Source organism: Asparagus officinalis, chromosome 9, assembly GCF_001876935.1.
Source record: "Asparagus officinalis chromosome 9, Aspof.V1, whole genome shotgun sequence".
NCBI lineage: Eukaryota > Viridiplantae > Streptophyta > Magnoliopsida > Asparagales > Asparagaceae > Asparagus > Asparagus officinalis.
Window position 1 is genome coordinate 22,932,841 of NC_033802.1, and position 27,128 is coordinate 22,959,968.

At 35.9% G+C, this 27,128-nt stretch overlaps 1 protein-coding gene and 1 long non-coding RNA gene across 2 annotated transcripts in view; one reads left to right on the plus strand and one right to left on the minus strand.

Moving 5' to 3' along the window:
• Positions 7,917 to 22,626, plus strand: LOC109824397 (probable WRKY transcription factor 75). Its single transcript, XM_020390989.1, has 2 exons — positions 7,917 to 8,283; positions 21,987 to 22,626. The coding sequence occupies exons 1-2, from the start codon at positions 7,997 to 7,999 to the stop codon at positions 22,162 to 22,164; spliced, it is 465 nt and encodes a 154-aa protein (XP_020246578.1). The 5' UTR covers positions 7,917 to 7,996; the 3' UTR covers positions 22,165 to 22,626.
• LOC109824398 overlaps positions 15,804 to 27,128 on the minus strand; it is a 12,863-nt gene continuing 1,538 nt past the window's right edge. The window contains exons 2-3 of the long non-coding RNA XR_002242626.1: positions 26,706 to 26,816; positions 15,804 to 16,109 (exon numbers count right to left, since the gene is read on the minus strand). This is a non-coding gene — a long non-coding RNA (uncharacterized LOC109824398). The remainder of the gene's footprint in view (positions 16,110 to 26,705; positions 26,817 to 27,128) is intronic.

Consider the following 27,128-nt stretch of genomic DNA (forward strand, 5'->3'; position numbering starts at 1 on the left):
AAGGGAGCCAAGAAGAAATTATTGATGACTGAGGTTCTTGCAAGGACGAATTCGCTGTTGGTTCCTCCTCAAATTGATGCTGATCTTCGAATTTCTCATGAGCTAAGTAAATCCTCTCACTCCTGGGTTGATGACGATGATGATGATGAGGTATTTTTTGAAACTGATCTGGTTGAGATTTCTTGTGATGAGTCTGGATCTCCTTCTTTAGGTCAGAATAAGTCTGAACATGTTATCCCAAATATTGATGCCAACTTGAAATGTATTTCTGCTGAAATTGCTCAAGAACAGAATAAGAGCCTGGAAAATAATGATGAAGAGGTTGAAATTCCTAATAATGAAGAACAAGAGATTAAGAAATCTTTTGTCAGTTTATTTTCTGACAATAGGCAAGCTGGTAGAGGGTTATCTTTGAATTATATTCCATTTTCTCAGGGGAATACTGTTTCATTTAATGAGGATGAATGGAGGGAAGGTGAAAATTTCTAGAAATATGCTTTAATTGGGCATGTAATTGGAATGAATGTCAAGTTTAAGTCTATGGAGTCCTATGTTATAAAACTATGGGGTAAAATCTCTATTCCTAAAGTCTTTTTTATTAAGCAAGAAATATTTCTGTTTGATTTCCAAAATGAGAACAGTATGAGAGGTATATTGGAAGGAGGGCCTTGGTTCTTTGGCTCACGTCCACTTGTGCTTAAGCCATGGACAATTGATATTGACATTGACAAATTACAGGATCAAAAATATCCCATATGGGTACAATTCCCAAATTTAAGATTGAACTTATGGAGTTCCATTAGCTTGAGTAAGATTGCAAGTATGATTGAGTGTCCTATTGCTACTGATAAGCTCACTGCATCAAGGCAAAGATTGAGTTATGCAAGGGTGTTATTGGAGGTTGATCTTCCTTTCAAAGCTCCTCTGCCTGATCAAATTGAAATTCAAGGTCCTGATGGGAAAAGCTATTATCAAAAGGTGGATTATGAGTTCAAACCAAGATGGTGCTCCTCTTGCAAAATTGTTGGACATGATACTCAGCACTGTAGAAGAACTAAAAAAGTCTGGAAGCCAAAGCCTGCCTCTAATGATCCTCCTCCTGTTGAAGGTAGGGATTCTGAAGCTAAGGAGATAACTTCTGATAAGATTGATGTGCAAATTCCTCAGGTAACAATTGTTAAAGATTCTGTCAATTGTCTGTATGGCTCTGAGCCAGCACAACATGCACAGATGGAAAAATGTGCACAGACCAGCTCTGTCCCTCTGCAGTCTGGAAAAATATGCACAACTGGGGTTTTACATGTTGATAGAGGGGGTCTCTCATTACTGGATAAACATGCACAACTACAAAAACATGCTCAACTGGAGATTTCTCACACTAAGCAGAGAACCTTCCCTTGCTCTCCTTCAGTCAATTCAAGTGGATTTACACATGTAAATAGTGCTCTTGCTGCTAAAAGACCTATTATGAGGGAACCTGGTACTTCAGTACAAACATCTAGATTCTCCATACTTGATCATCAAATATTTGATTTGGATCCCTCTAATGTTGATAGAGGGGGTTTTCCTCAATAAATGCATTTGGCTATATGGAACATTAGAGGGTTTAATAAATCCTCTAAGCATGGGCTAGTGAAAAAATTTACTCAGGAGTACAGTATTTCTTTATTAGCCCTTTTAGAAACTAAAATAAAGAGGGATGAAAAATTACAGTCTATTGGCAAGAAAATTGTAAAAGAGTGGAAATGGATATCTAATAAGCACTGGGTGAACAATGCTAGAATATGGATTTTGTGGGACAGTGAAGTGCTCTCTATTCAAGAGGTAAATTCCTCTGATCAGTATATTACTTGTGTTCTGAAGTCCAAGGATGGTAAATTGTCATGCTTGATCACTGTAGTCTTTGCTCATAATCAAAATGATAAAAGGAAAACTCTTTGGGAGGAACTTCTTGCTTTCAAAAGGAGTGTCAACTGCCCATGGTTGGTGGGGGGTGATTTTAATGCTACTGCAAATGGTGATGAAAGAATTGGAGGTATTCAATCTACTGGAGCTGGTAATGATGATTTTCAAGATTTTATTTCTTCCAGCCAACTGAGCCACATGAAAACTATTGGGTGCTATTTCACTTGGAATAATAAACAAGATGCTGGAACTAGGGTCTGGAGTAGATTGGATAGATCCTTGGTAAATGATGATTGGATTAATCAATATACTACAAGTCAAGTGGAATATTTGATGCCTCTTTGCTCTGATCACTCCCCTGGGCTTATTACTATTGGAGATGAAATATTTGAGGGTAAAAAGCCTTTTAAATTCTATAATATGTGGGCTAAACACCCTGATTTTTTAGAAGTGGTAAGATCAGCTTGGAATAAGAGTGTCAGAGGGTATAACATGTACAGATTTTGCTCAAAACTCAAAAATCTCAAGCATGTTCTCAAGGATCTTAATAAGAAGAAATACATGAACATTAGTCAGCAAGTTTCAAGAGCTCAAACTGAACTTTTGGAGATTCAACTGAAGCTGAGTACTGACCTATTCAACTCTGATTTGATTTCTAAAGAGAGGGATTGCATCAGAAAAGTATGCTATTCTGTTGGATAATGAAAATTCATTTCTTAGGCAAAAAGCAAATATCAAATGGGGTCTCCACTCAGATAAGGGCTCACAATTCTTTCATTCAGTGATGAAATCTAAGAGGCATCAGAGTAGAATATTGTCAATATATAATGCTTATGGCTACAGGCTTACAGACTTGTCTGATATTACTTCAGAACTCATTGATTATTATAAGAAGTTGCTGGGGAGTGCTAAGGCTAACACAACTCCTGATCCTAGTGTGATCTCTAATGGCCCTGTTTTAACTCCAGCTCAGAGGAATGAACTGAGTTCTCCTGTCTCTAGAGAGGAGATTAAGCAAGCTCTATTTTCCATGCCTGATAGCAAGGCCCCTAGGCCTGACGGTTTCAATGCTTACTTCTTTAAAGCTGCTTGGTGTGTCATCAGCGAGGATCTCTTTCTAGCAGTTGAAGAATTCTTTCAATCAGGTAAACTCTTGGGTTCCCTTAATACTACTTCTATTACTCTTGTGCCTAAAGTCCTTAATCCCACATCAGCTGCTGACTATCGGCCGATTTCCTGCTGCAATGTCATCTACAAAATTATCTCTAAAGTTATTGCTAGTAGGTTGCAAAAGATTATAGGCTATTTAGTTAATGATGCTCAGTGTGCATTTGTGAAAGGGAGACTCATTTCCAGTAACTTCTTACTTGCTCATGAAATTATCAAACACTATGGAAGGAAAAATAACTCCCCAAGAACTATTCTGAATGTTGATCTGAGGAAGGCCTTTGACACTATTAATTGGGAGTTTATAAGAAGTATGTTGGTTGGTCTGGGGTTTCCTATGATCATGGTTCACTGGATCATGGAGTGTATTTCCTCTCCAAAATTTTCTTTAGCATTGAATGGGGGGCTGCATGGATACTTCCATGGTGCAAGAGGATTAAGACAAGGGGATCCTCTTTCCTCTTATCTCTTTGTCGTTGGTATGGAGTTTCTATCTAGAAAACTTAGTGCTCTAAAGGATGACTCCTCTTTCAAATTTCACCCGAGTATGGAGTTTCTATCTAGAAAACTTAGTGCTCTAAAGGATGACTCCTCTTTCAAATTTCACCCGAAGTGTTCTAAACTGAAGATCAATCATTTGATATTTGTCGATGACTTGCTATTGTTCTGTAAAGCTGACATGAGCTCTATCGCAAAAATTTATGAATGTCTACAAGAGTTTGGACAAGCTTCAGGCTTGGAAGCTAATGCAAGTAAGTGCTCAGTTTTCCTTAGTGGAGTTAGTGATAGCCTCAAAATTCAGATATGCAATTATCTTAAATTCCCTGAGGGTATACTGCCTATGAAGTATCTGGGTCTGCCACTAAATGCTAAAAGGCTCTCGTTTTCTGATTGCTCCTGCCTTATTGATAGAATAAATAAGCAATTCCAAACCTGGCAACAGGAAAAATATCTGTCTTATGCAGGCAGACTTGAGTTGATAAAATCTGTGATATTAGGCATTCAAACATATTGGATCAGTAATTACATTCTGCCAGTTAAAGTATTGGAAAGAATTGATAGAATGAGTTCTGAATTTCTGTGGGGACATAAACTTCATCTTGTGAATTGGAAATCTGTGTGTCAAGGGAAGGAGCAAGGGGGGCTGGGGATTTTTTTAGCTAAGCTCTGGAATTATGCTGCTGCTACTAAGCTCCTTTGGATGATTCATCTTAAAAAGGATCTACTATGGATAAAGTGGATTCATGGAAACTATCTACAGAGGCTCAATATCTGGTCTGTTCCATCCAAGACAAATGATTCTTGGACATGGAGGCAACTCCTTAAAGTGAGAGATATGTTGTTGCACAAGTTTGGTAGTGTTGACAATATTGAGGCTGCCTTAACTGAATGTTATGTTGATGACAAACTCCAATTATCTGCAGTTTACAAGTCTCTTATCCAGCCGACGATTACAGTGCCCTGGGCTAAAACTGTATGGGATAGTTTTTTATATCCTAAACATTCTTTCATATTGTGGCTAGTTTGTCATTCAAGACTTCTCACCAAGGATAGATTGTGCCGAATGGGTATCCTAATCTCCAATCAGACTCACTGTGTCCTGTGTAATAGACAGGAACTGGAGACAAGTAGTCACGTTTTCTTTGAATGTCAATTTTCAGCTGAAGTCTGGAATTTAGTGATGGAGTGGCTGAGATATAGATGGAGGTCATGTGTGTGGAGTTTGGTGTTGAACTGGTATTCATGTAATTTGAAAGGAAAAGGCCCTATGAAGAAATTGAAGAGGATGTGTTTATCCACTGCAGTGTATATGATCTGGAAGGAGAGAAATCAGAGAATCTTTCAAGGCAGAATGAGGCTCACTGCTCAGATTCTTAGTGATATCCAGTTTTCAGTTTTTGCGAAAGTTCATAATGATAATTCTAATGTACATATGAAAAATATTCTTGAGAACCTGTAATTTTTTGGTTTCCAGATTTTCTGGCACTTAGTTGTACTTCTCATTCTCAAATTGGAAAATGAATAAAATTAAGTTCATTGACCAAAATTTTTTTTTGGCATTTATCAGGTTTTTTATGTTTAACAAGTATGTAGATTTGGGCATTAAGGGTGAGAGTATGTATGACAGTCCATTCTATAAAAAGTTAAAAATAACAAAATATTCCCTACCATTATAAGCATAACTATCCACATGAAGCAATATCAAATTATTTATGCGATGTGGGAGACTAAGATCAAAATAGAAAGATTTGGAGGACTGTTATCAAAATACTTATGATTTAAGAGACTAACATCTTGACAAACCATAAAAGATACTGATTGTTCGAAATTATTTTTCCTTATCAACCGCACTACCTATGAGATTAATCACATACCTATTATATACATGATATTATTAAATGCAACATCCACATGACGACGAAATAAAAAACATCCACATGTCCAGTTACAGCAATTATATTCTAATTCATCCAGAATCTGGGTCAAATCCGATTTGACTCATAGAAAATTCTACATTTTAATCACAAGCTATCATTAAATAAACTTTTAATATTTGTTTTGATTGAAAAATAAGAATGATCTGCAATTCTTAGGACTGAAAAAAGTTTAAATTTGAAATGAGTTTCAATGTTTTGAATATTAGGCTCAGTTTGACAATTCTCCATCTAAACTAGCTAGTTTAGGGTTAGTTTTGAAATAGAGTGATGTGAGTCTCAAAACTAAAACTAGTTTAAACCCGAAAACTGACCTTAAAATGTTATTTTTTTTTCCTCCAAAAACTAAGTTTTATGCACGTGCAATGCAGGTGGTTATATATCATGATTAAGAATTTTTGGTATATTTCTTTACTAAAATTTATTCATCGGGTCCACTTTAATAGTTTTTGCTCATTTATATCTCTAAACTTTAATATTGTGATTGTTTTTTATTTGTTGTTCATTTAAATGAGCTACATCGAATTTAAATTTTTACGTTTATTAATGAATTGACAGAAAATAAATGTAATCCAAAGCTAATTTGACTTATCATGTTCTTTGGACCGACATGAAACTAAGCTTGGCCTAAGAAAATATAATGCTATAAAAGTAAAAAACACTTGAAAAATAGCGTTATAAAAAATTAATAATTAAATCTAATAAAATAAGATGATTGGTTAAAAGTGGGGTAAAACAAAACGAAAGAAAATATGGGGTTTGTTCCTGATTCTTGGTAGAATTTAAAAAAGTTATAAGCTAAATATTACTTCTAACATTAGTACAGTTTTATACGATGAAAGTATCTACATAAGCATATAAAATTACTAAAACAAGTTCATGAAAATTCCTTCTAAAGATTCCTAATTTACCCAAAAAATAAACTATTTTATAAAATATTCACAAAATAGTGTATTTCGTTCCTTCTATTTTATTATGTTATTAAACCGACATCAATTCTTCTCCATCTTTATCTTTTTTGATAAAATTAGACTACTTTTAGATGCTGAAAAAGAGATAGTAAACCTTACATTAAAAGTTAAATTTATATATTTTAATGAAAGAATATCAAACAACTAGTCTTTATTTACTAAGTTTTGAAATTTTAGTCCTTTTTTGTGATGCTGAATTTTTGAGGGTGTGTTTTACAAATTTTAAAACTTAGAGAGTTTTTTTTTTAATTTTAAATTTTAAGTTGGATGCTTGTAATTTCCATGTGTCATGTGTTGGTGGTAAGTTTTTGAATGTCAAGATATTTCTTGTGATTCTAAAATTTGGATAGTGTTTTTCACAATTATTGAAATTTTGAATTGTTTGTTGTAAAATTAAAATTTTTGGTAGTCTGTAGATAATAATTAGATTTGATATGTACAGGTTAAAAGTTTTAAAATTTTAATTCTTGTGATTTTTAACTTTTGAAAGAGTTTTTTTTGTAAGTTTTATAACTTTGAGGTTATTTTTTTGTAAATTTTAAATTTTTTTGTGTGTGATGGTAATCCCTTGAATTTATCTTTATCGTTTGCAACGTTTAAAGTTTTAGAATTTCAGGGTGTTTTTTTATTATTTGGAATTTTAAGGGCGTTTCTATAAATTTTAAAACTTTAAGGGTGTTAATAATAATTTTTAAATACTTCAGAGGCTACTATTAATTTTTAGATTTCATGTTTGATTGTTTAAATTTAAAAACGTCGTAATGTTTTTGTGTATTTTTAAACTTTTGAGGGTAAATGTGCAATTTTGAAACATTTTGGGTTTTTTGTAATACTTCATTTATTATAGCATATAAGTTCATTACCTTAACAAACTAAAATGGTAGAGCTGTTTCTTGTATTTTCTTTATCTTATTTTTTTAATTGTTGACCTGTAGTAGTTTACTTAAGATTAGGATAGGGTATAATTATGATTAGGATAAATTAATATTTTAATAAAATATTCAAAATAGTGAAAGATAATATTGATCATAAAAAGCTTTTCCCAAACTTATACTTTTAAAGGAAGTATGACATGATATGATATGCTATGATATGATATAACGAGAGCCACAACATAAACTGGTTTTGTTACATTAAATCAATTTTAAGTAGAATCATCAAATTAACGAAGCCCTTTTAATGTTCAAATAAAATCTATCGGTCAACAATTTTACATTCAATAATACCAAAAGATATATGATGACACAATTTTTTGTGCGTAAGTCCATGACTACATAGTTTCCTTGATCCCATGACATATCCACCACTTACATTACCCAATATTCATTTACGTGCCGTTTACGATACCAAGAAAGGTAGCCATCAGCCTCCCTCAGAATACCAATATTCACGAGACTTGGACCTTTTAACATCACCATATTTAGCCGCCTCCTTACCTTTATACATTCTCCTCCACTTCCATCACATCTTCTCTTCCTTTAAATCCACCACCACCATCTTCTTCTTCTTCACTGTCTAATGGAGAATTATCCCTTATTATTCAACCCACAACTCTATAACAACAACACTACAAGTGAGCTCGGGCAAGAGGTGAAGGATAATTATCATAATATTGATGGTGGAAACAAAGATAGCCTTGTTCTTGAGTCGAATGGATGCGAGGCAAGAAAGAAGATGAAGGGGGAGAACAAGGAGAGGAGGGCTCGGTATGCGTTTCAGACGAGGAGTCAGGTTGATGTTCTTGATGATGGGTATCGGTGGAGGAAGTATGGACAGAAGGCAGTGAAGAACAATAAGTTTCCAAGGTTTTAGAACTTTTCATTCTCTTGGATTTTCTTATATGTGTGTGATTTATAGAAGTAGAGGATATAATTACTTGCACCATTATAGTTATCACTTCCCTTTTCTAATTATGATCTTCGTTACACGAATGAATTATAAATCTAAAGCAAAAATATATTTAATATTTTATTTTCTTAGTTTAGAGTAACATGTAAAATTTTGGTAATTAAATAATTAAAGAGAGGTATCATAAAGAACCAAAAGTTTCCAAGGAAGGTTTAGCACCTCTTATTCCCTTGGCCACTCATCACTGTTATAAGAGTAGTGTGATTTATGGAAGTGGAGGATACGTGCGAACGGCTATAGTTATCATTTTCTTTTTCAAGTTGTGATTCTGCACGGGGGTTAGCAAGCATCAAGTGATGATAGGCTAAAATTTTGATGAGAATTTAAGCTTAATCAGAAGATAGTAGATAATTTTTCGAAGATAAACTTATTTTCTAGAAAGATTGATTCAATGCACAATAAGTTATAACCCACAAAGTTTCCACGCACGTTTATCCTCTTTTTTATTATAAAACTAGCCGGTAGTTCAATTTACATGCGACTTTGTAGCTATTTTTCACTGCACCATATATCTATGCACCAGCCATGAGTAAAACTACTTAAAGTACATCAAATTTTGCACAAATTATAAATCAGTTTGCTCAATGTTAGCTAGGTTAGATGTTTCAAGATTGGGTTCGTTGATCCATATATAATTTACATGCATGGTTCCGTAACCATTTCTTCTTGTAAAAGCTCTTATATATTGATTTTGTATATATAGAGATTAAGCTATATTACGCCGGGGTGGGGTGCACTTAGAGAATGGTTGGTCAAAACTTGAATACTATTTTGGCTAGAAACTATTAAAGGTTGATCGTAAATTGAGACTTCTAGAAGATGGCTCTTTCTCGTAAGAGAATATATACAATTATTTAGATATGAAAAATTTATCTTTATTTATCTATATACTAAAACAATTGGGGTTAGTACTATAGCTATGCACTGTTTCTAATTTTGTCTGTTTCTATAAATTCTACAATTATTTAATATTATTTTATCATTTTAATTTCTATAATTTTTTATATTTGTAAATTACATAATTATAAATGATTAATAATATAATTTTTTATCAAAATTATGTTTATTTTTTACTTTGGTTTATTGAAAATTTTAAAAAAAGTAAAAAAAATTAAAAATTAAAGAAAATCGGGCCGACCTGGAGCTCGGGCCGCTCAGGCCCGGGCCCGATTTTTCGGACCGGGCCGGTTAGGATGGACATGCCTACTTCAACCCAACTTGTTGTCAAGCCCACCCACTTTAAAACTTTTACTACAATTCATCACCTATTAATTTATAGTTTTACCCACATTTATTTGTAAAGCCTCACACATTCGAAATCACTCTTACACCGGAAATAATATTGAGAGAATTGTCACATTATGCATTGTAGATGAGTTCTTGTTTCCTACAAACCAAAATCTCAGTGTCATTTAATTTTATTGCTAGAAACCCAAAGTTCAATCTTATTTGTTTTCAAACACACCCACTTCTAAACTTTTACTATGATTTTTCATCTGCAAATCTAAAGTTGTTATGGTGTTCACTCACCCAAGATACAGACATTTGCAAAATGATATAATAAGAGTCCTAGCAAAATAACGTCTAACTCACTTAAGCGGCCCAATACCAACAAAGGTCTCGACCCCGCCAACTCATCAAGTCGACGTTCTTTCACGTCGACACGAAAGGCAGGATCAATCGACCCTATCGCCGAGGACGACCCACTTAGGGCACTCGATCACTCACTGGGCAATTCTCGGAGACGACTTGAGGGACATTCCCTGTTGTCGGCTAAGTTGAGGACTCGAACCCAGCCTCAAGCCTCTCCCCCAGAGCATATGTCAATATTTCAGTCCACATCGAACAAATGTTATCCTGATTTTAGCCTAATGGTCTCCATGACTTGTCATCTGTCCACGTGCCTTCTGCCACGATCTCAATCACTTCCTAGAAAACACAGAGACACCCTCTCCCATGCCGAAGTGACTTCCCCTCCAGTCGTCAGCCGACACCTATAAAGCGAGGGATGATTCAGTATGCCAGCGTGCCTCCTGCCACGCTCTCAATCACTTCCCAGAATATGCGGAGACACCCTCTCCCATGGCGAAGTGACTTCCCCTCCAGTCGCTAGCCGACACATGTAGAGCAAAGGATGACTCACCTTCCAGCTCACACTTTGTCACCGCCATTTGCATGATCAAAAAGACCAATCTGCCCTTGGCATCCCCTATAAATACATATGCTATTCACCATAGCCCAGGGTTCGCAATCAAAAATCCCCTAAAGCACACACTGTATAAAAATAAGAACACACAATTCTTCTTTAACCTCACTCAAGTTCATCAACTGATTTCATCATTGGAGGTATCACGGGGGAACTCATCCCCACCCTCTTACGACTCTTTGTGTGCACATTGCTCGACCATCCTAATTCCAGAATCCGGCATAGAGTCGAAGAAGAAAGCGAACCCTCCTCTTTTTTTTATATAAACTCTGTGACTTTAATTGGCTGTGTAATATTTAGCATCAATAGTTTGGCACCCACCGTAGGGCCTCTTTTCCTTTTCAAGAAGACATGCCAAGTTCTGAACAATGGTTCGATTCTATCCACCCTGAAGAACAACATCGAAGTTGCATCATCCAAGCTAAATGAAGTCAGGTGTTGGATCATTCAAGCTAAGGAGGGTTAGATTTGGCTAAGAGAAGTCAACATAGGTGTAGTCCTCGAAGGCCTCAGCGACTTATCTGGGAAGTGTTTGCCAAGCACACCATCTGCTAGATGGTAGAATGACCTTCGGCCCCTCTAAAAACCCTCCAGAAGAAGACACACCATAATAGTGGTTGTCTTTCTTTAAAAGCAACCCTGGCTTCTAATCGCCATCACAGAATAACTTTGGCCAGAACGTAGGATCTGATAAGGCCAAATATCACTTAACCTCTAACCAGCAATAGTTCATATGAGCATAGGAGCAGTGATTAAGTCAGTGATAGCTGTCTTGGATCATGAGGACTTTTTGAAGGGAACTCCCATATATCAGGGATGAGATTGCGGGAAAAGTTTAGGGCTTGTCAACTGATTGTCTTCTCAAGAAGAATGACCTTATCCTTCAATTGACGTCTGCACTACTAAAGTTTCCTAAGCTCTAATGGTCGAATCATGCGACCCACATGATCCCCATAAGGGAGAATTCTCCATTCACAGTATTGTCTAGCCCCAATGCTCCCGAAGCTCATTCGAGGAAACCGCTACGGTTTATTATTTCCAAGGAGTACAATACCGATTGGTGGATTCTCTCTCCAAGAGTATTTATACCGCAAAGGGTACCATGTAGCTTCTGGTCGTGCCCCCAACCCTCACGAACCCGTCTTAGAAAACGTCATTCAACATGATTCATGGCATCTGAGTTGTTTCTTTTGCTAAAAGCCGATATGCCAACCATCCACCTTCAATGCCTTACTGAAGATTCAGACTCAAAAAGAACCTTGGCAAATTAGATGGAAAATAGAGTTTCGACTCATCTTCATCTATCATTGAGTACTCCACTATAAAGAAAGCAAGCAAAATCCAACTAAAGAGGTTTTATACTGGCAGCCTCATCTATTACAAAACTACCTTTGAAACAGATACAAAGCAAGATCACAAGTGGTTCAACCCCCTTTGAGCATCAGATGCCTACAATGGATATTTTTAATGATCATGTAAATTTTAGAACTGGTGAAATCTAATTAAAATATGAATTAACTCTTATCTCGCAGGGATCAAAGCTTCACTATGGCTGAAGACCTAGTCGACTCTCTCGAGCCTAGGCGTTCGACTTCTGAGTCGGATTTTCAAGCCCTTTGTACCTTATCAGGAATAAACCTAAGGCACAATCTTTTGGCTGACTCCCATAGTTATTTCTCGGTTAGGGGAAGGAAAGACCTAGTCGACTCTCTCGAGCCTAGGCGTTCAACATTCGAGTTGGATTTTCAAGCCTTTGGTACCTTATCAGGAATAAACGCAAGGAACAACCTTTTGGCCGACTCCCACAGTTGTCTCTCGGCATTAAGGGAAAGAAAGATCTAGTCGACTATCTCGAGCCTAGGCGTTCGACTTCCGAGTTGAATTTTCAATCCTTTATACCTTATCAGGAATAAACCTAAGGCACAACCTTTTGGCCGACTCTCATAGTCGTCTCTCGGCCTTAGGGGAAGGAAAGACCTAGTCGACTCTCTCAAGCCTAAGCGTTCGACTTCCTAGTCGGATTTTCAAGCCCTTGTACCTTATTAGGAATAAACCGAAGGCACAACCTTTTGGCCGACTTCCACAATCATCTCTCGGCCTTAGTGGAAGGAAAAACCTAATCGACTCTCTCGAGCCTAGGTGTTCAGCTTTCGAGTCGGATTTTCAAGCCCTTGGTACCTTGTCAGGAATAAACCCAAGGCATAACGTTTTGGTCGACTCTCACAGTCTCTCAGCCTTAGGGGAAGGAAAGACCTAGTCGACTCTCTTAAGACTAGCGTTCGACTTCCGAGTAGGATTTTTAAGCCATTGGTACCTTATCAGGAATAAATCTAAGGCACAACCCTATGGTTGACTCCCACAGCTGCTCTTCGACCATATGGGGATTATGAAGATCTAGACACCTACGTAAGACCTATGCACCCAACCTCAGGATTGCCATTCTGCCAAAAAAGATATTCATAAGCTTAAGGTATGAATATTAAGTGTATGACCAATACTTAATTGATCTAAAAACTTAAGCAATCATCTGTCAAGTTCTGGTCAATTAGACGCTCAGCCAATCTAAGGCATCAAGTAAACTAGTTGTCATAAGTCCCCAGCACGGGTCGATACATTATAACTAACTCACTTAAGCCAACATTTAGACAAGAACAAAGCTACAAAGCTAAAAGAATATAAACAATGAAGGCAAGCTCAAGAATGGAGACAAAAGTTAATTTTTATTCAATAAGAGTAAACTTTAATACAAACTTCTCTACAAAAAAAAAAAGAAGAGAAATGAAGGTCTTCAAAGCTCTTGACCACATTTGGAAGTTGGACTTGGCAGTCTCCTGGTGGTAGCAGGTGTAGAAGATTCCTAGGGGCCCCAGCAAAAGTCTCGACCTCATCGTCACTTGCTGATAAATCTAACACGCCTCCACTTTTCTCGATATCTTTCAACAAATCGAGACAACAGGAGACGTAGAAAGGATAGAACCGATCTGGAGTAGGATGAGAGTTGCGAGGCACTAGAGAAGTGAAGTAGTCAACTCCGGCCTTACATGCTAAGGCCACCTCGGCTTTCCCTATAGAACCATGACGCCAGTCGTCGACCATCTTCTTTTTATGCTGCTCCGAATCCAGATGAATGAGTTTGTTCTCCAGCTTTTGGACAAGGGTCATGGACGCCCGAAGCTTTGATTGCACCTCTTCAAAGTCCTTCCTCATCTTCTCAACAGATAGGTGACTTGATCGAGCATTTGTCTCAGCCGTTGTCCTGTGATACTTCTCGAACTCCACCACCGCCTGTAGATGAACCATCTCCCTTTGAAAGTCCTTGATGGTCCCCACCTACTTGGAGAACTAGATTCGAAAGCTCTTGAGGAGCTCTTCCTTCTCATCCAAATTCCGGCGCCAAGCGCCTTCTTTGTAAGCTAACTCGACCTCTAAGACAATGATCCTCTTCTCTGCCTCTTCCTTGACCGACTTCTCCTTAGCTAGCCCTGCTTAGCATTCTAGGGAATGCTCAAGTCGATTGAATAGGGCGTGCTCCAGCAAAGTCCCCCGAGCTAAACAAGCCTGGAGAGCTTGGTGTATGCCAACACTTGGCATATCCTCCAAAATCCTCCCGTTAGCACCATTCTCCATCTGGTACGACGGAGTTTCAGCTCTCCCATCGATGCCGTCTTCCACCCCAATCGACTCCTTACCAGGATGAAGAGACGCCTCAGGAATAGTACTGTGACCTAAGCCGACTCCAACCGAAAGGGGCCAACTGTTATGCTATTTTATCGCAAAAGTACAACCCTTTGCCAGCAACAGACAAATGTCCTTCTACATGCACTACTCAAATCAGATTGACGGTCAGGATGAAGAATCCCAACTTAGCTGATTCGCCAAGTTAACATCCTCTTATGTCGACCTGAATGGCGATACTTGTCAGCCCTCTTGTCGCAAATGACTCGCTATGAGCCCACTCAAGTAGGTATTCGACGCCTCACGAAGTCGACTCAAAAGGTGTTACTTCTCGGCCAAGCTAAAGGATGACTTCAACCTCGAGCATCTCTCGCTGATAGCACGTCAGCGTCACATGGCAGGCGCCATCATACGTCTAGCCCCGATAATTTTTATGACTCATTGGACTATGTTAGTACCGTCATGCCTCCGATCACTTCACATTAAATGCTGAGGTGATCTCTCCTTCACTCGCCGGCCGACATCTGTAAAGTAGATGCTGACACAACCGCTAGGCAATACTTAATTGCCGTCATGCTGTGCTCGTCCGAAATGAGCGTTCTATCCTTTCAGCACTAATATAAATAGAGATACTATTCTCAACATGAGGAGGATATGATCTTTTAAGCAATATTTGATAATTATACTACACTACAGTAAAGAACATACACAGTTCTTCATTTTCCCACTCAAATTCATCAATTGACTTGATCGCCGGAGGTAAAACGGGGAACCAAGCCCCGTCCTCTCACGAGTTGCTACTAGTGCAGGCTGAAACTACTCAATTCAAACCAGATATTCGAAGAAGTGAGTGGCCCCTAATCAACCTCACCCCCAATATATTTGACCGTTTGATTATTTAACGTCAACAGGGGTTATGTGCAACAACCCCCAAAGTTTAGGGGGGTATTGTGAAACTCACTCTTAAAAAGAAACTATGAGTTAATATATTTTTTGTTTACAAATCCAATGTTTTAACTCAATTTGCTTTGAAGTCCACCACTTCAAAGATCCATCTCAAATACATAATGCTCCATGGGCTTAAAACTTTACACAACTTCGCAACGCGAGTTCACTGTGGTTAAAAGTAACAATAAATAAATAAAATTTTTATTTATAAACCCAATAAGCTAGCTCAATTTTCTTTAAGCTCACCCACTTTAAAAATTAATCAGAAATCTAAAATGCTCAACAACTCCAATAATATAATATAACAATATAACAATATAATAAAGGACCATATAAAGAGGTTTTTTGCTATAAACCCAAAACCCCAATTTATTTGTAAACTCACATACTTTCAAAAACATCTTAGATCCAAAACACAAACCGGCGTTATTTTTGCCTTTTTCTACTTTAATATCTCGACATTGCGAGTCATAGATGAGTTTTTTTGGTCTATATTATTTTTTATGAGTGTTTAATACAATGCAAGTTTTTTTTTTTTGAAGTAAAATAGGGCTGAAAGCCCTATCATAAAACTATTATATACTGAGATAAAGAACGTACAAAATTAGTATTCTACAGATGATTTAGGGCTAGCTCCGAGTTGGAGGATATGCTAAATCATAGGGAGAAAACTAGGTGCTGCTACAGAAAAAACCAAAAGAGCAAAAATAAAAAGGATGAACATATAGATGACAAAAGGAACTAAGCAAAAAACAAAATTCCTTCTGAGGAAGAGGCAGGAGCACCCCTGTCAAGAAGACCTGATGCTGTCTTCGCCCGATGCCAAAATATCCAGCAGTCCAGAGGAGCGAAGGGAGTGCTTCATCTTGATCGACTTCTTAGAGGTGGATGCACCTAGCCAGAAAGTAAGAAACTTAATAGCTTTGCAAGTGATTTGCTGAGGAGAAAGAATATGATTTGAGAAAATGCGGTATTAACCAAATTACTTAAATTCTTTTTTGACATTCATATACTAATGCTGTGGCAACATGTGAGTCAATTTTGCTCATTGACAACTATAAATAGCTGTAGTTTCTCTAGGTCCTTTCTTATGCTTTTCCAACTTTAGCTTATCAAGTATCTCCCTTGTAGATGTCTAGATGAAGTCCTTTATGCTATAGTAGATGCCTGCCCGTTTAAGCACACGCGCTATAGGTGCATGAGCTATAAGTGTGTTTGGCAGTGGAGAGTGAAGTGAAAGAAAATTATCTTTTTTCCCTTCTTTTTTCCCCTTAATTGGTTATCTTTTTTCGTGAAAGTGGAAGCATACATCCGTAACAGTAATATGTAAAATGTGTTTCTTTATATGAGGTGTTTTGGCAAGTTCAAATTGAAAGTGGGAAAGTTATTTTTAGTATGAAAATGCATCTAAAACTGTAAAAGATCAATTTTATAATGAATAAGGAATCTGTTTCTTTGAGTTTGAAAGAGAGAAATAAAGGCTTAAATGAGTTTGCCAGCGCTGAATTTCCTCCATTAGACAAAGCTAATGATTCAACTAATGATCAAGAAAAGCTCAAAAATTCTACTCAAGATCTTCAAAAGCCTGTCAGGAGCTGGTCTAGTCTTTTTTTCAGATAATAGGAAACCTGGTAGTGGTATGGTTCTAAATTTTGTGCATTCTGAGAATAAAGATGAAGTTGTTTTTGATGAAGAAGAATGGAATGTGGGTGCTTCTTTGTGGAATTTCTCTCTAATTGGTCAGGTGATGGGATTAAACATTAGATATAAAGCTATGGAGAATTATATTAGGAAAGTTTGGCCTCACTTTCCTGAAATTTGTCTCCTTAAGGCTGGTCTCTTTCTATTCAAATTCAAAAATAATGAGGAGATGAATGATATCCTTAGCTTGGGTCCCTGGTTTATTGGCTCCAGACCTATCCTCTTGAAGCCGTGGTCTATTGAAGAGGATATTGGTAGAACTGATGAGTGTATATACCCTTTATGGATTCAACTACCAGCATTGAAATTAAATTTGTGGAATCGGAAAAGTATCAGCAAGATTGTCAGTGTAATAGGCAAACCCATCACTACTGACAAACTTACTGCCAACAGGCAGAGGTTGGCCTATGCAAGAATTCTGGTTGAAGTTGCTATGCCCTCTCCTCTCCCTGATCAAACAACAATTCAGGGACCAAATGGGAAGCATTACAAGCAAAAGGTGATTTATGAATACAAGCCTAGGTGGTGTGATTTGTGTAAAAATGTTGGTCATGACACATCTTTCTGTAAAAGGAATTCTAGAGTCCAAAAATGGGTACCTAAGCACAATATTGGAAAGACCCTCTCCCAGGGCCATGTGAATGATGCTATAAACCCATTTGTTTCAACTAAAGTGGATGAGAGTATAAATCAGATATCAGTGCATAATGTTTTAAAGACAAACACAGGGAATTCTGCAGTGCAAGAGCCTGTGCATGTTGTGCATGTTTTAAAGGCTGATAACAGCTCTAAACAAGGACCTGTGCTAGTGGGGAATGTTTTGAAGGCTGATGGCAGATTTGAAGTTCGAGGCTCTAGTGAACAGGAGTCTATGCATGTTGTGCACGTTTCACAGTCAGATAGTAGATTTGAAGCTGGGGAGAATGTTGAACAAATGACACATGTTGGGCACCTTTCCACTCATCAGCAGCCTGGATTTGCACATTCTAAATATGGTCATGTACAAGGAGATGTCAATGGCAATAAAGCTATACTTGCTAATAGAGGTTCTGTCATTGAGCCTGTGCAAGTGCAGAATTTACTAAGTGCATCTGATAATTCATGGTATATAATTCAAAAGAAGAAGCTAAAGAGTTTTAGTCCTGGCAACCCTTTTGCTCATCTAGAGACCTTGGTTACTGACCCCTCTAATAGCAATAGAGGGGTTTCATTTCATTAATGAATTTTTCATTCTGGAATGTTAGGGGACTGAATAAGTCCTCTAGGCAACATTTGGTGAAACAATTTATAGCTCAATATCACCTCTCTTATTTGGCTTTGCTGGAGACAAAGATTAAAGCTAGTAAACTTCCTAAAGTTGTCCATAAAGTGGTAAATGGCTGGAATTGGCTATCCAACTCTAGTCATGACAGGAAAACAAGAATTCTGATCTTATGGAATCCTAATATTTTAGATGTTAATATGATTCATTTCTCTGATCAATTCATCACATGCTCAGTCAAATCTTTGGATGGGAGATTTGATGGTGTCATTTCTACAATTTATGGATTTAATCAAATGATTGCCAGGAAAGTCTTATGGGCTGATTTAAAGGATATTTACCAATCAGTTGGAAACTCACCTTGGCTTTTGTGTGGGGACTTTAATTCAGTGATCAGCAATGAAGAAAAATTAGGAGGCTCTCTACTCTCTGACAATGATCTAAATGATTTCAGAGAATTTATAGTTGACTGCAAGCTTAATCATTTGAAAACTATAGGCAGTCTTTATACTTGGAGCAACAAACAAGACTCATCTTCAAGAATTTGGTGCAGGTTGGACATGGCCTTGGTAAATGATGCATGGTTGAATAATTTCAACTCTAGTCAAGTTGAATTCCTCACCCCAAACTTTTCAGATCATTCTCCAGCTCTTGTTTCAGTTTATGAGGATTGTGTGCAGGGTAAAAGGCCTTTTAAATTCTTTGATATGTGGATTAAACATGAAAAATTTCTCCCTGCTGTTGCTAGCATTTGGTAGTCTAATGTTGCTGGTTTCAAAATATACTCTGTGTGCACTAAACTGAAATATTTGAGAGGTGTTCTCAAGGATTTAAACAAGAGGCATTTCTGCAATATTAGTGAGCAAGTTTCAAGAGCAAAACAAGCTCTAGATGAAGCACAGGAAACTCTTCAGACTAATCCTCTCAGCCAGTCATACATTAACAAAGAAAATGAATGCTTAACAGTTTACAATAGACTGGTTGAATGTGAATTGTCCTTCCTTCAACAGAAAGCCAGGATTAATTAGAACATCAAAGGTGACAAATGTACCAGGTTTTTCCATTCAATGATTAAACTGAAAAGGAATCAAAACAAGATTCTGGTTCTCTACAATAATTTGGGTCAAAAGTTAACTGATGGAGATGATATTGCGAATGAATTTGTATCTTATTATAAGAATCTTATGGGAAAGGAGGTTAGTACATTAACACCAGATATACAAACTATCAAATCAGGTCCCTGTTTGACAGTCTCTCAAGTCAGAATTCTTTCAAAACCTATCTCCAAAGAGGAAATTAGAGAAGCAGTATTCTCCATGCCTGAGAACAAATCACCTGGTCCGGATGGATATGGTGTATCATTCTTCAAATCAGCATGGTCAATTGTGGGATATGAAGTCACTCTTGCCATTGAGGAATTTTTTAAATCTGGCAAGTTATTGGGTATGGTTAATTCTACTTCTATAACACTTATTCCTAAAGTGTCATGCCCTAAAAATCCATCTGATTTCAGACCTATTTCCTGTTGTAACTGTCTGTACAAGTTTATATCTAAGATCATAGCAAATAGGTTAAAATCAGTTATGGGTTTCTTGGTGAATGAAGCCCAAAATGCTTTTGTCAAAGGAAGACAAATAACAAGTAATATCTTGTTAGCACATGAGTTAGCCAAAGACTACAGCAAGAAGCATATTTCCTCAAGAGTTATGTTAAATGTGGATATTAAGAAGGCATTTGATACTATCAGTTGGAAGTTTTTGAATGATATGCTCAAGGGCTTGGGCTTTCCTACAGTGATGATTAACTGGATCATGTCCTGCATAACTAGCCCTAAATTTTCTATTTCCATCAATGGTTCACTTCATGGCTATTTCAAGGGTGAGCGTGGTCTTAGACAGGGGGATCTTCTCTCCCCCTATCTTTTTATTTTGGGAATGGAATATCTCTCGAGGGATTTAGATTTGCTCAAGCATGATAAACTCTTCAAATTTCACCCCAGGTGTGGTAAGTTCAAAATTACTCATCTGATCTTCGCTGATGATTTACTTCTCTTTAGTAGAGGTGATATATACTCTGTGGGAAAACTGCACCAGTGTGTTGAAAATTTTAGCAAAATCTCTGGTTTGGAGGCAAATGCTAGCAAATGCTCAATCTTTTTTGGTGGTGTTGATGATAATATTAAAGCCTCTATCATAAATCACCTGGGTTTCACGGAGGGTGTTTTTCTAGTCAGATATCTTGGTGTTCCTTTAGTATGCAAAAAGCTTTCCTATGAGGATTGTAGCTCTCTTATTAACAGAGTTTCAGGCCAACTTCAAAACTGGTTGAAGCACAATAATCTTACCTATGCGGGAAGGCTTCAAGTCATTAGGAGTATTATTATGGGTGTTCAAGTTTACTGGTCATCCAACTATACTCTTCCTATCAAAGTTACCCGCAAAATTGATCAGCTATGTAGGGATTTCTTATGGGGAAAAACCAATCAATCCTCTAAAATGCCTCTTGTTGCTTGGATTAATGTTTGTATGGATAGAAAGAGAGGAGGTTTAGGTGTCTACTCTGCTACATCTTGGAATTTGGCGGCAACCTTAAAAATCCTATGGCAAATCCATTCAAATAAGGAGTCTCTTTGGATCAAGTGGGTTCATGGGACTTACTTGAGACGAAATGATATATGGCATGTGACAGCTAAAAGTAGTGACTCCTGGATGTGGAAACAAATGATCAAAGCAAGAGATAGAGCTGCTCTCTCTTGTGGTGGGATTAATAATCTGTTACAATTGTTGAATGTTTGCTACAGGAATACAAAGTTTCATATCTCAGCTTTATACCATGATTTGTTACCAGTTTCTCAGCAAGTGCCATGGCATTATACTGTTTGGGATCAATTGTGCTATCCTAAACATTCTTTTATAAGTTGGCTTGCTGTCTTGAACAAATTACTTACTAAGGACAGATTGATGAAGAGAGGGTTAACAATTGACGGTTCATGCTACTTGTGCTCAGGAACTGAACTGGAAAACAGAAATCGTCTATTCTTTTCCTGTAATTACTCTTCTGAGGTCTGGAATGGCATAATGAGTTGGCTTCAATTTACCTGGAAATCATGTGAGTGGGATCTTATCTTGGAGTGGTTTTGTACAAAGTTAAGAGGAAAAGGATTCAAACAGGGAATCAGAAGAATGGCATTTACGGCAGCAATCTACAATATATGGACTGAGAGAAATCTCAGAATCTTTCAACAGGAGATTAGAACTGCTACTCAATTGATTAAGAGAATTAAGATGGACATTCTATCTGCTGTTCTCAATTCACAAGTTCAGGAGGAGTTTCGGCACTGGTTGCAATCTTTGTAACCTGTCAGTTCTTGATGATTTCTTGAAGACTTTGTATACAGTGTATTCAGGTTTTTGATCTCTCAGTGCTTGAGATCTTGATGTATATACATTTCTCTCATTGGTAAATGAATAAATTTTTTTATTGACCAAAAAAAAAAAAAAACTGTAAAAGATCATTTGCACTCTATTTCACTCTTACATGTTAATGTTGATATATATATAAAGTAGTTATGATTCTTTCTAAATATAACTATCATCAAAATCTTCGTGACCCTTTTTTTTTGTTCAAATATATCATAATAGTCAATTAAATGATACGCAGACGATTTTGAATGAAGATAATATAGTCTCCATTTTCTTAGAGATCATATGAATCTAACACGAACTATTCTCATGCTAAAAAAAATTCAATCACAAATTGTCATCCTTATATTGCCATTATTATCTAGCTTATGTTGGTTAATCTTGCAGAAGCTATTATAGGTGCACTTATCAAGGCTGCAATGTGAAGAAGCAAGTTCAAAGGCTATCAAAAGACGAAGGGGTTGTAGTAACGACTTACGAGGGAATGCACACTCATCCGATAGAGAAATCCAATGACAACTTTGAACATATATTGAACCAAATGCAAATTTACACTAGGTTTTGAGTATATGATGTTTATGCAGACGTCTAGCTAGAAATAATTTTGTACAAAGAAGTACTTTTTATACATAAACTACTTCCAAGCACATGCAATAAGCTATGTTGTTAGCTGTGTCACTTGTTTAATTCATGCTTTAAGTAACACTTTTGCTTATTGTTTGATAAAGATGCAAGTTTTTCTGTAATCCGACTTTTGTAACAGATTATAATCCAGTGACTAAAGTTGTTAAATGTGCAATATATATAGTTTCAAGAAATATATTGTTTGGTCTGTGATCATGTATCCAAATGATCGCATGCATGAGGTTGTTATTGGGCACTTTGATCAGTGGATGTTGCAATATACCGAGTATGGTTTCCATCGGAATAATCATGCGCGTAGATTGTTTTTACAAAATAAAATAGTTAGATCATGTTTGGCTACTACTTATTTTTTAAATCCTTATAAGTTATTTATTATTTTTTTCTCAAACCTCCTCATAAGTATGTAAGAAAATAAGATACGTTGTTTGATAAACCCCTTAACTATAAAAATATACAAGTAGTTATGTGTTTATAAAACAATAACTTATAAGGCTCTGTTACATGCCAAATGACAAAAAAGAATATATTATTATAACTCCATATTATGACTAATTAATTTATTTTATATTAATCATACAATTAAATATTAATATTTATTAATTATTTTCAAAAAGTAATTAATTTAAAATTAATTAGTTAAAATTAATTATGATTATTAATTAATAATATTGAGATTGATTAATTAAATTCATATTCATAAAATATCATCATAAATAAAATAATTAATTAAGTAATTAAAAATTAGTTATCTCATAATATTTAAACATATATTTTGATTAAGATATTTTTATATATTACATTATTGGTGATAATTAATTAGTAATATTGAGATTAATTAATTTCATATTAACAAAATAATAATTATTAATAAATTAATTAACAAATTTAATAATATTTTAGACTTTACAATAAGAAAATATTTAACTAATTAAAATATATTTGTATATATCACATTATTTTTTTATCTTAATTGCTAATGTTGACAGTATTTAGTTAATTCATATCTAACTAACACTATTATTAAAAAATTATTAATTTTATTATTACATAATATGAAAATTATTCAATTAAAATAAATAATTAAACCGAATCATGCAATCCAAGATGTGGAACAGTACAATGTTTTTATCAAAAATATGGGTTGCACATACTACTTAAAATGTTATAGGTCCCCTATTCAAAATTTCACCTTTGATTTTTTAACATGAAGGAAAGGAAATAAAATTAGTTAAATCTTCTTTGACAAATGTATTCTCCAGTTAAACCATGCTTGGCAATCCATATTGTATCATACTCTGGTGACGAAGCATAAGAACCTTGGTTTATTCTGTGTACTTGATGTGGTGCCATTGCCCTTTCAGCAATCGCGACTAAATCCGTAAATAGAGCATCATAATAGAACCAATAAAGAGACAAATCTATTTGCCCAAACGTTTGAACTTCTTATTTTCCTAAAAAAAAAAAAATTCAATTAAACATCATCAATGCCATCATAAAGTCAATATAGAAGTGAATAAATTATCAAAATGATTATGAACAAAAAGTGTAAAGTACCATGATTTCGGTGTTCCACCACTCGTTACGAGCATCTGTTGTGTGTTTGGTCGCATCCCACCCCCATCCTGATCTCCTTTTATTAGTTGCTCGAAAATAATCCAATCCTTCCTCAAGGTATCGCAATAATTTGGGTCGATTATTTCACCGTGTACGTTAATTTTGATTTTTCATTGAACTTATTCAACACATGTCTCCATGCCTCTATTTTCAAACTAGTTCCTTGTCTCGTTCCCTTTCTAACCTCCTCTTCAACTAAGTCTATAAATATCAAGTTGATTATAGGATCCTTATCCAAGTAGCTAATGGCATTTTGATGATTTTCCATCTAGCGCCATTCAATTGTATCAAGATATTTATTTCACAAGCAAAGAAACCCAAACTAACCTAAACAATATTCAATCCAAAAAGAACAATGAATTTTGCATAAACTACGACAAAATTTCATACATTTTCTAGCAATAAAATTCACACTTTTAAATATTATATGCTATTTTCTATTTGTCTAATATATTTTGGATCTTTTTCCCCCTTAACAACGCCTAGTTTATATCCAGTCAAATATAGTTCGAGCATAAGCATGTTCTTGAGATAAAATTCAAAAAGATATCTCAGAAAAGATGTTTATGTTCAAGCATTCTTCAGTTTCTATTATTCTAACAAATACTCCACTAACCCATTTACTACTTACAAACTGAACAATTGTAACTAGCTAGAGGCAAAGTTTTGCTAGAGGACTTCCTCCTAATTAATATAAATTGATAGCAGTCTTATAGGCTCATAGCTTGCCCCTGATTTATTGTGAAGAATCTTCTTTGCTTAATTATCTAAGAAATTAAGAGAGTAGTGTTGGAAATTACCTGTAAATCAAGATTATAGCATAAAATAAAATCCGAATTAAATAAGTAAGAGATAAGAAAAATCAGGCTTTAAGGGAGCAGTCGTGTAATCACTGCCATAGAAAATTAAGAACCCGTCTATCGCTTTGGCACAAATGGTTCCCTCCCCCCTAGCGGTAAAAGCCCCTGAAAACAGCCGGCCTCCGTACTCGAGCAAGAGCACAAAGCTTCTGCTCAGATGAAGAAGGTTGCCCAAAATAACACTATCGATAAAATAGTAGCACAAATTCCCCGTTATAATTTTCTCTCTATTTCTTTTTCTTTTCTTTCTTTATTTCTCACTATTCTCTTCTTTTCTTTGCTTCTGTTCCGTGAGCAGGGAGAGAGAGATTAAAGAGAATCAAACGAGAGAAGTCACTTCTTAAGAGAGAGCTTAAGAGGGTATTATAGAGAGATAGAGAGGAGATCGTGGGTTACTGGATTTGGTTAGAGGGAGAGAGATTAGTGGAGAAATAGTCAAAGCTTTTTAGAGAAATATGGGGTTAGTTAGAGAATTAATAGGTGATAGTTAGGAGACAATATTGACTTTTTCCAAAAATATCCAACAGTCCCCAAGGCAATATTGATTAAAAAAATCAAAAATTAATAAATGAATCAATAAATCACAAAACACATATAGGTTGGGCAACCTTTCGTATCGTGAATTCGGAAGATGTAGCTTTCGGTTTTGAACCTTTCCTTAGTGAGTTCATCACCACCTGAGGGACATAATGGACTAAGCCTTTAATTAGGTCTCTTGAATTAGGTCCCTTGAATCAGGTCCCTTGAATCAGGTATTGATAAAAACACACACAATACGTCTTTATCTATTGAGCAAAGCGGGTTGAGTGTTCAAGGCCATGCTCACAATAACCAACTCATGAGAGTTTCTAGGGGTTAGCCCAGCCCCCCTAACCGCAGCCATCACGGTTCCTCTCACGTAAGTAAGTCCTTAAAGGGTACTACAACTGTATATTTAATACCCCCCATAATACATACGTTAGACTTATTAAGAGTAAAACTCAGCCTAACCAGATGTATCATAAGAGCATCGTCACCATAAAGAAGGTGAAGTAGCAGATGCTACCATAAAGATATATAAATATATCTAGATTGATGCTTCACACGAGTGTTACTAGTCTAGCTTGTTTTTACTACATTGAACCAACATTGAGACTACGTCTCCAAATAAGGGTTGGTTGCCGCTGTCAGTGAACTCATCTATGGGCTTAACCCCAACTCCCTTGATAAATTCAAAACCACAATTTTGGATAGACCTTTAGTCAATGGATTATTAAAATTCTTCTCAGACTTTACAAAGTCTAGAATCACAACTTTGCATAGCAGGCGTTGTATAGATTTATCAAGTTCTTAAGTTATTTTATAATTAGTCCTTCATATTATTTGAAGTTAACATTAGGCCCCCTTCTTATTAAGTTATTTTAAAATTAGTCTCTCCAGGCAAGAGTACATGTAGCTAGAGGAGAGATTAATTTGAAACATCTTATAAGGATAATGGAACCAAATAGCAATTCAATTATTTGATGGACTAAATTTAATATAATTTTTATTCATCATATAAAAAGAAGTTATAAGATATACCTCTTGATTTGATTTTTTAAGACATTGATTCATCACATCTTCTCTAACTAGGCATATTAGTTGACAGAGCATATTTATATCAACTCTAATCATTTCCTAAAATCTCAAGAGAAAGCATTATACATGTAGTCAAATGAAGAGCTATAAAATGATTCTTTCTAATCACTATCAAAATATGTTAGCATAGAAGATCATGATCTATGAGCATAAAAGATGACATATGTTATTTCATGAATATGTTAGCATAGAAGATCATGATCAATAACAAATATTTGTGGGCATCAAATACATACGAAGTGTTGTACAATACATGAACAGTAAATATGTGAACAATACTATAAACAAAAACATCAAATATTTGCGCAAAGAATATATCATATTCGATCAATACAAACTGAAGGAAAAGGCAGACAAGTTTAGTTTGCACCTTGGGCTGCTGAGACTTTTTTAAGCCAACAACAAGCATCAGATGACGAATGCAAGGCTAACTCCCCAAGTGAACATTCCAATCTTAGGACCACATCACAGAAGTTTATCCCTATCCTTAACAGTTAATTAAGATTAATTAACAACAGTCATAAAATTTTTGATTGCCACAAATCTTCTCACAAAAAGATGTACTTGCCCCAGACCAGCACACATGAAAGGAATCTCTATGAATAGCTTAGTACAGAGAGCAGGAAAATTCCAAATCAAATTTTATTTAATGTGACATTGAGATACCAAAGTGAAACTAAGCCTTGGTGAAATTATATTGTTAGTTACCAAGCAAAGGACTAAATTAATAAAATGAGACACATAAACAACAAAGAGCTTCGGGTAAACAGTAACTCTTGGTGAACAGTAATAT

Coding starts and splice junctions, on each gene's coding strand:
- LOC109824397 (XM_020390989.1), top strand. CDS start 7,997: ATGGAGAATTATCCCTTATTATTCAACCCACAACTCTATAACAACAAC. Junction 8,284..21,986: donor AAGAACAATAAGTTTCCAAG/GTTTTAGAACTT, acceptor TTAATCTTGCAG/AAGCTATTATAGGTGCACTT.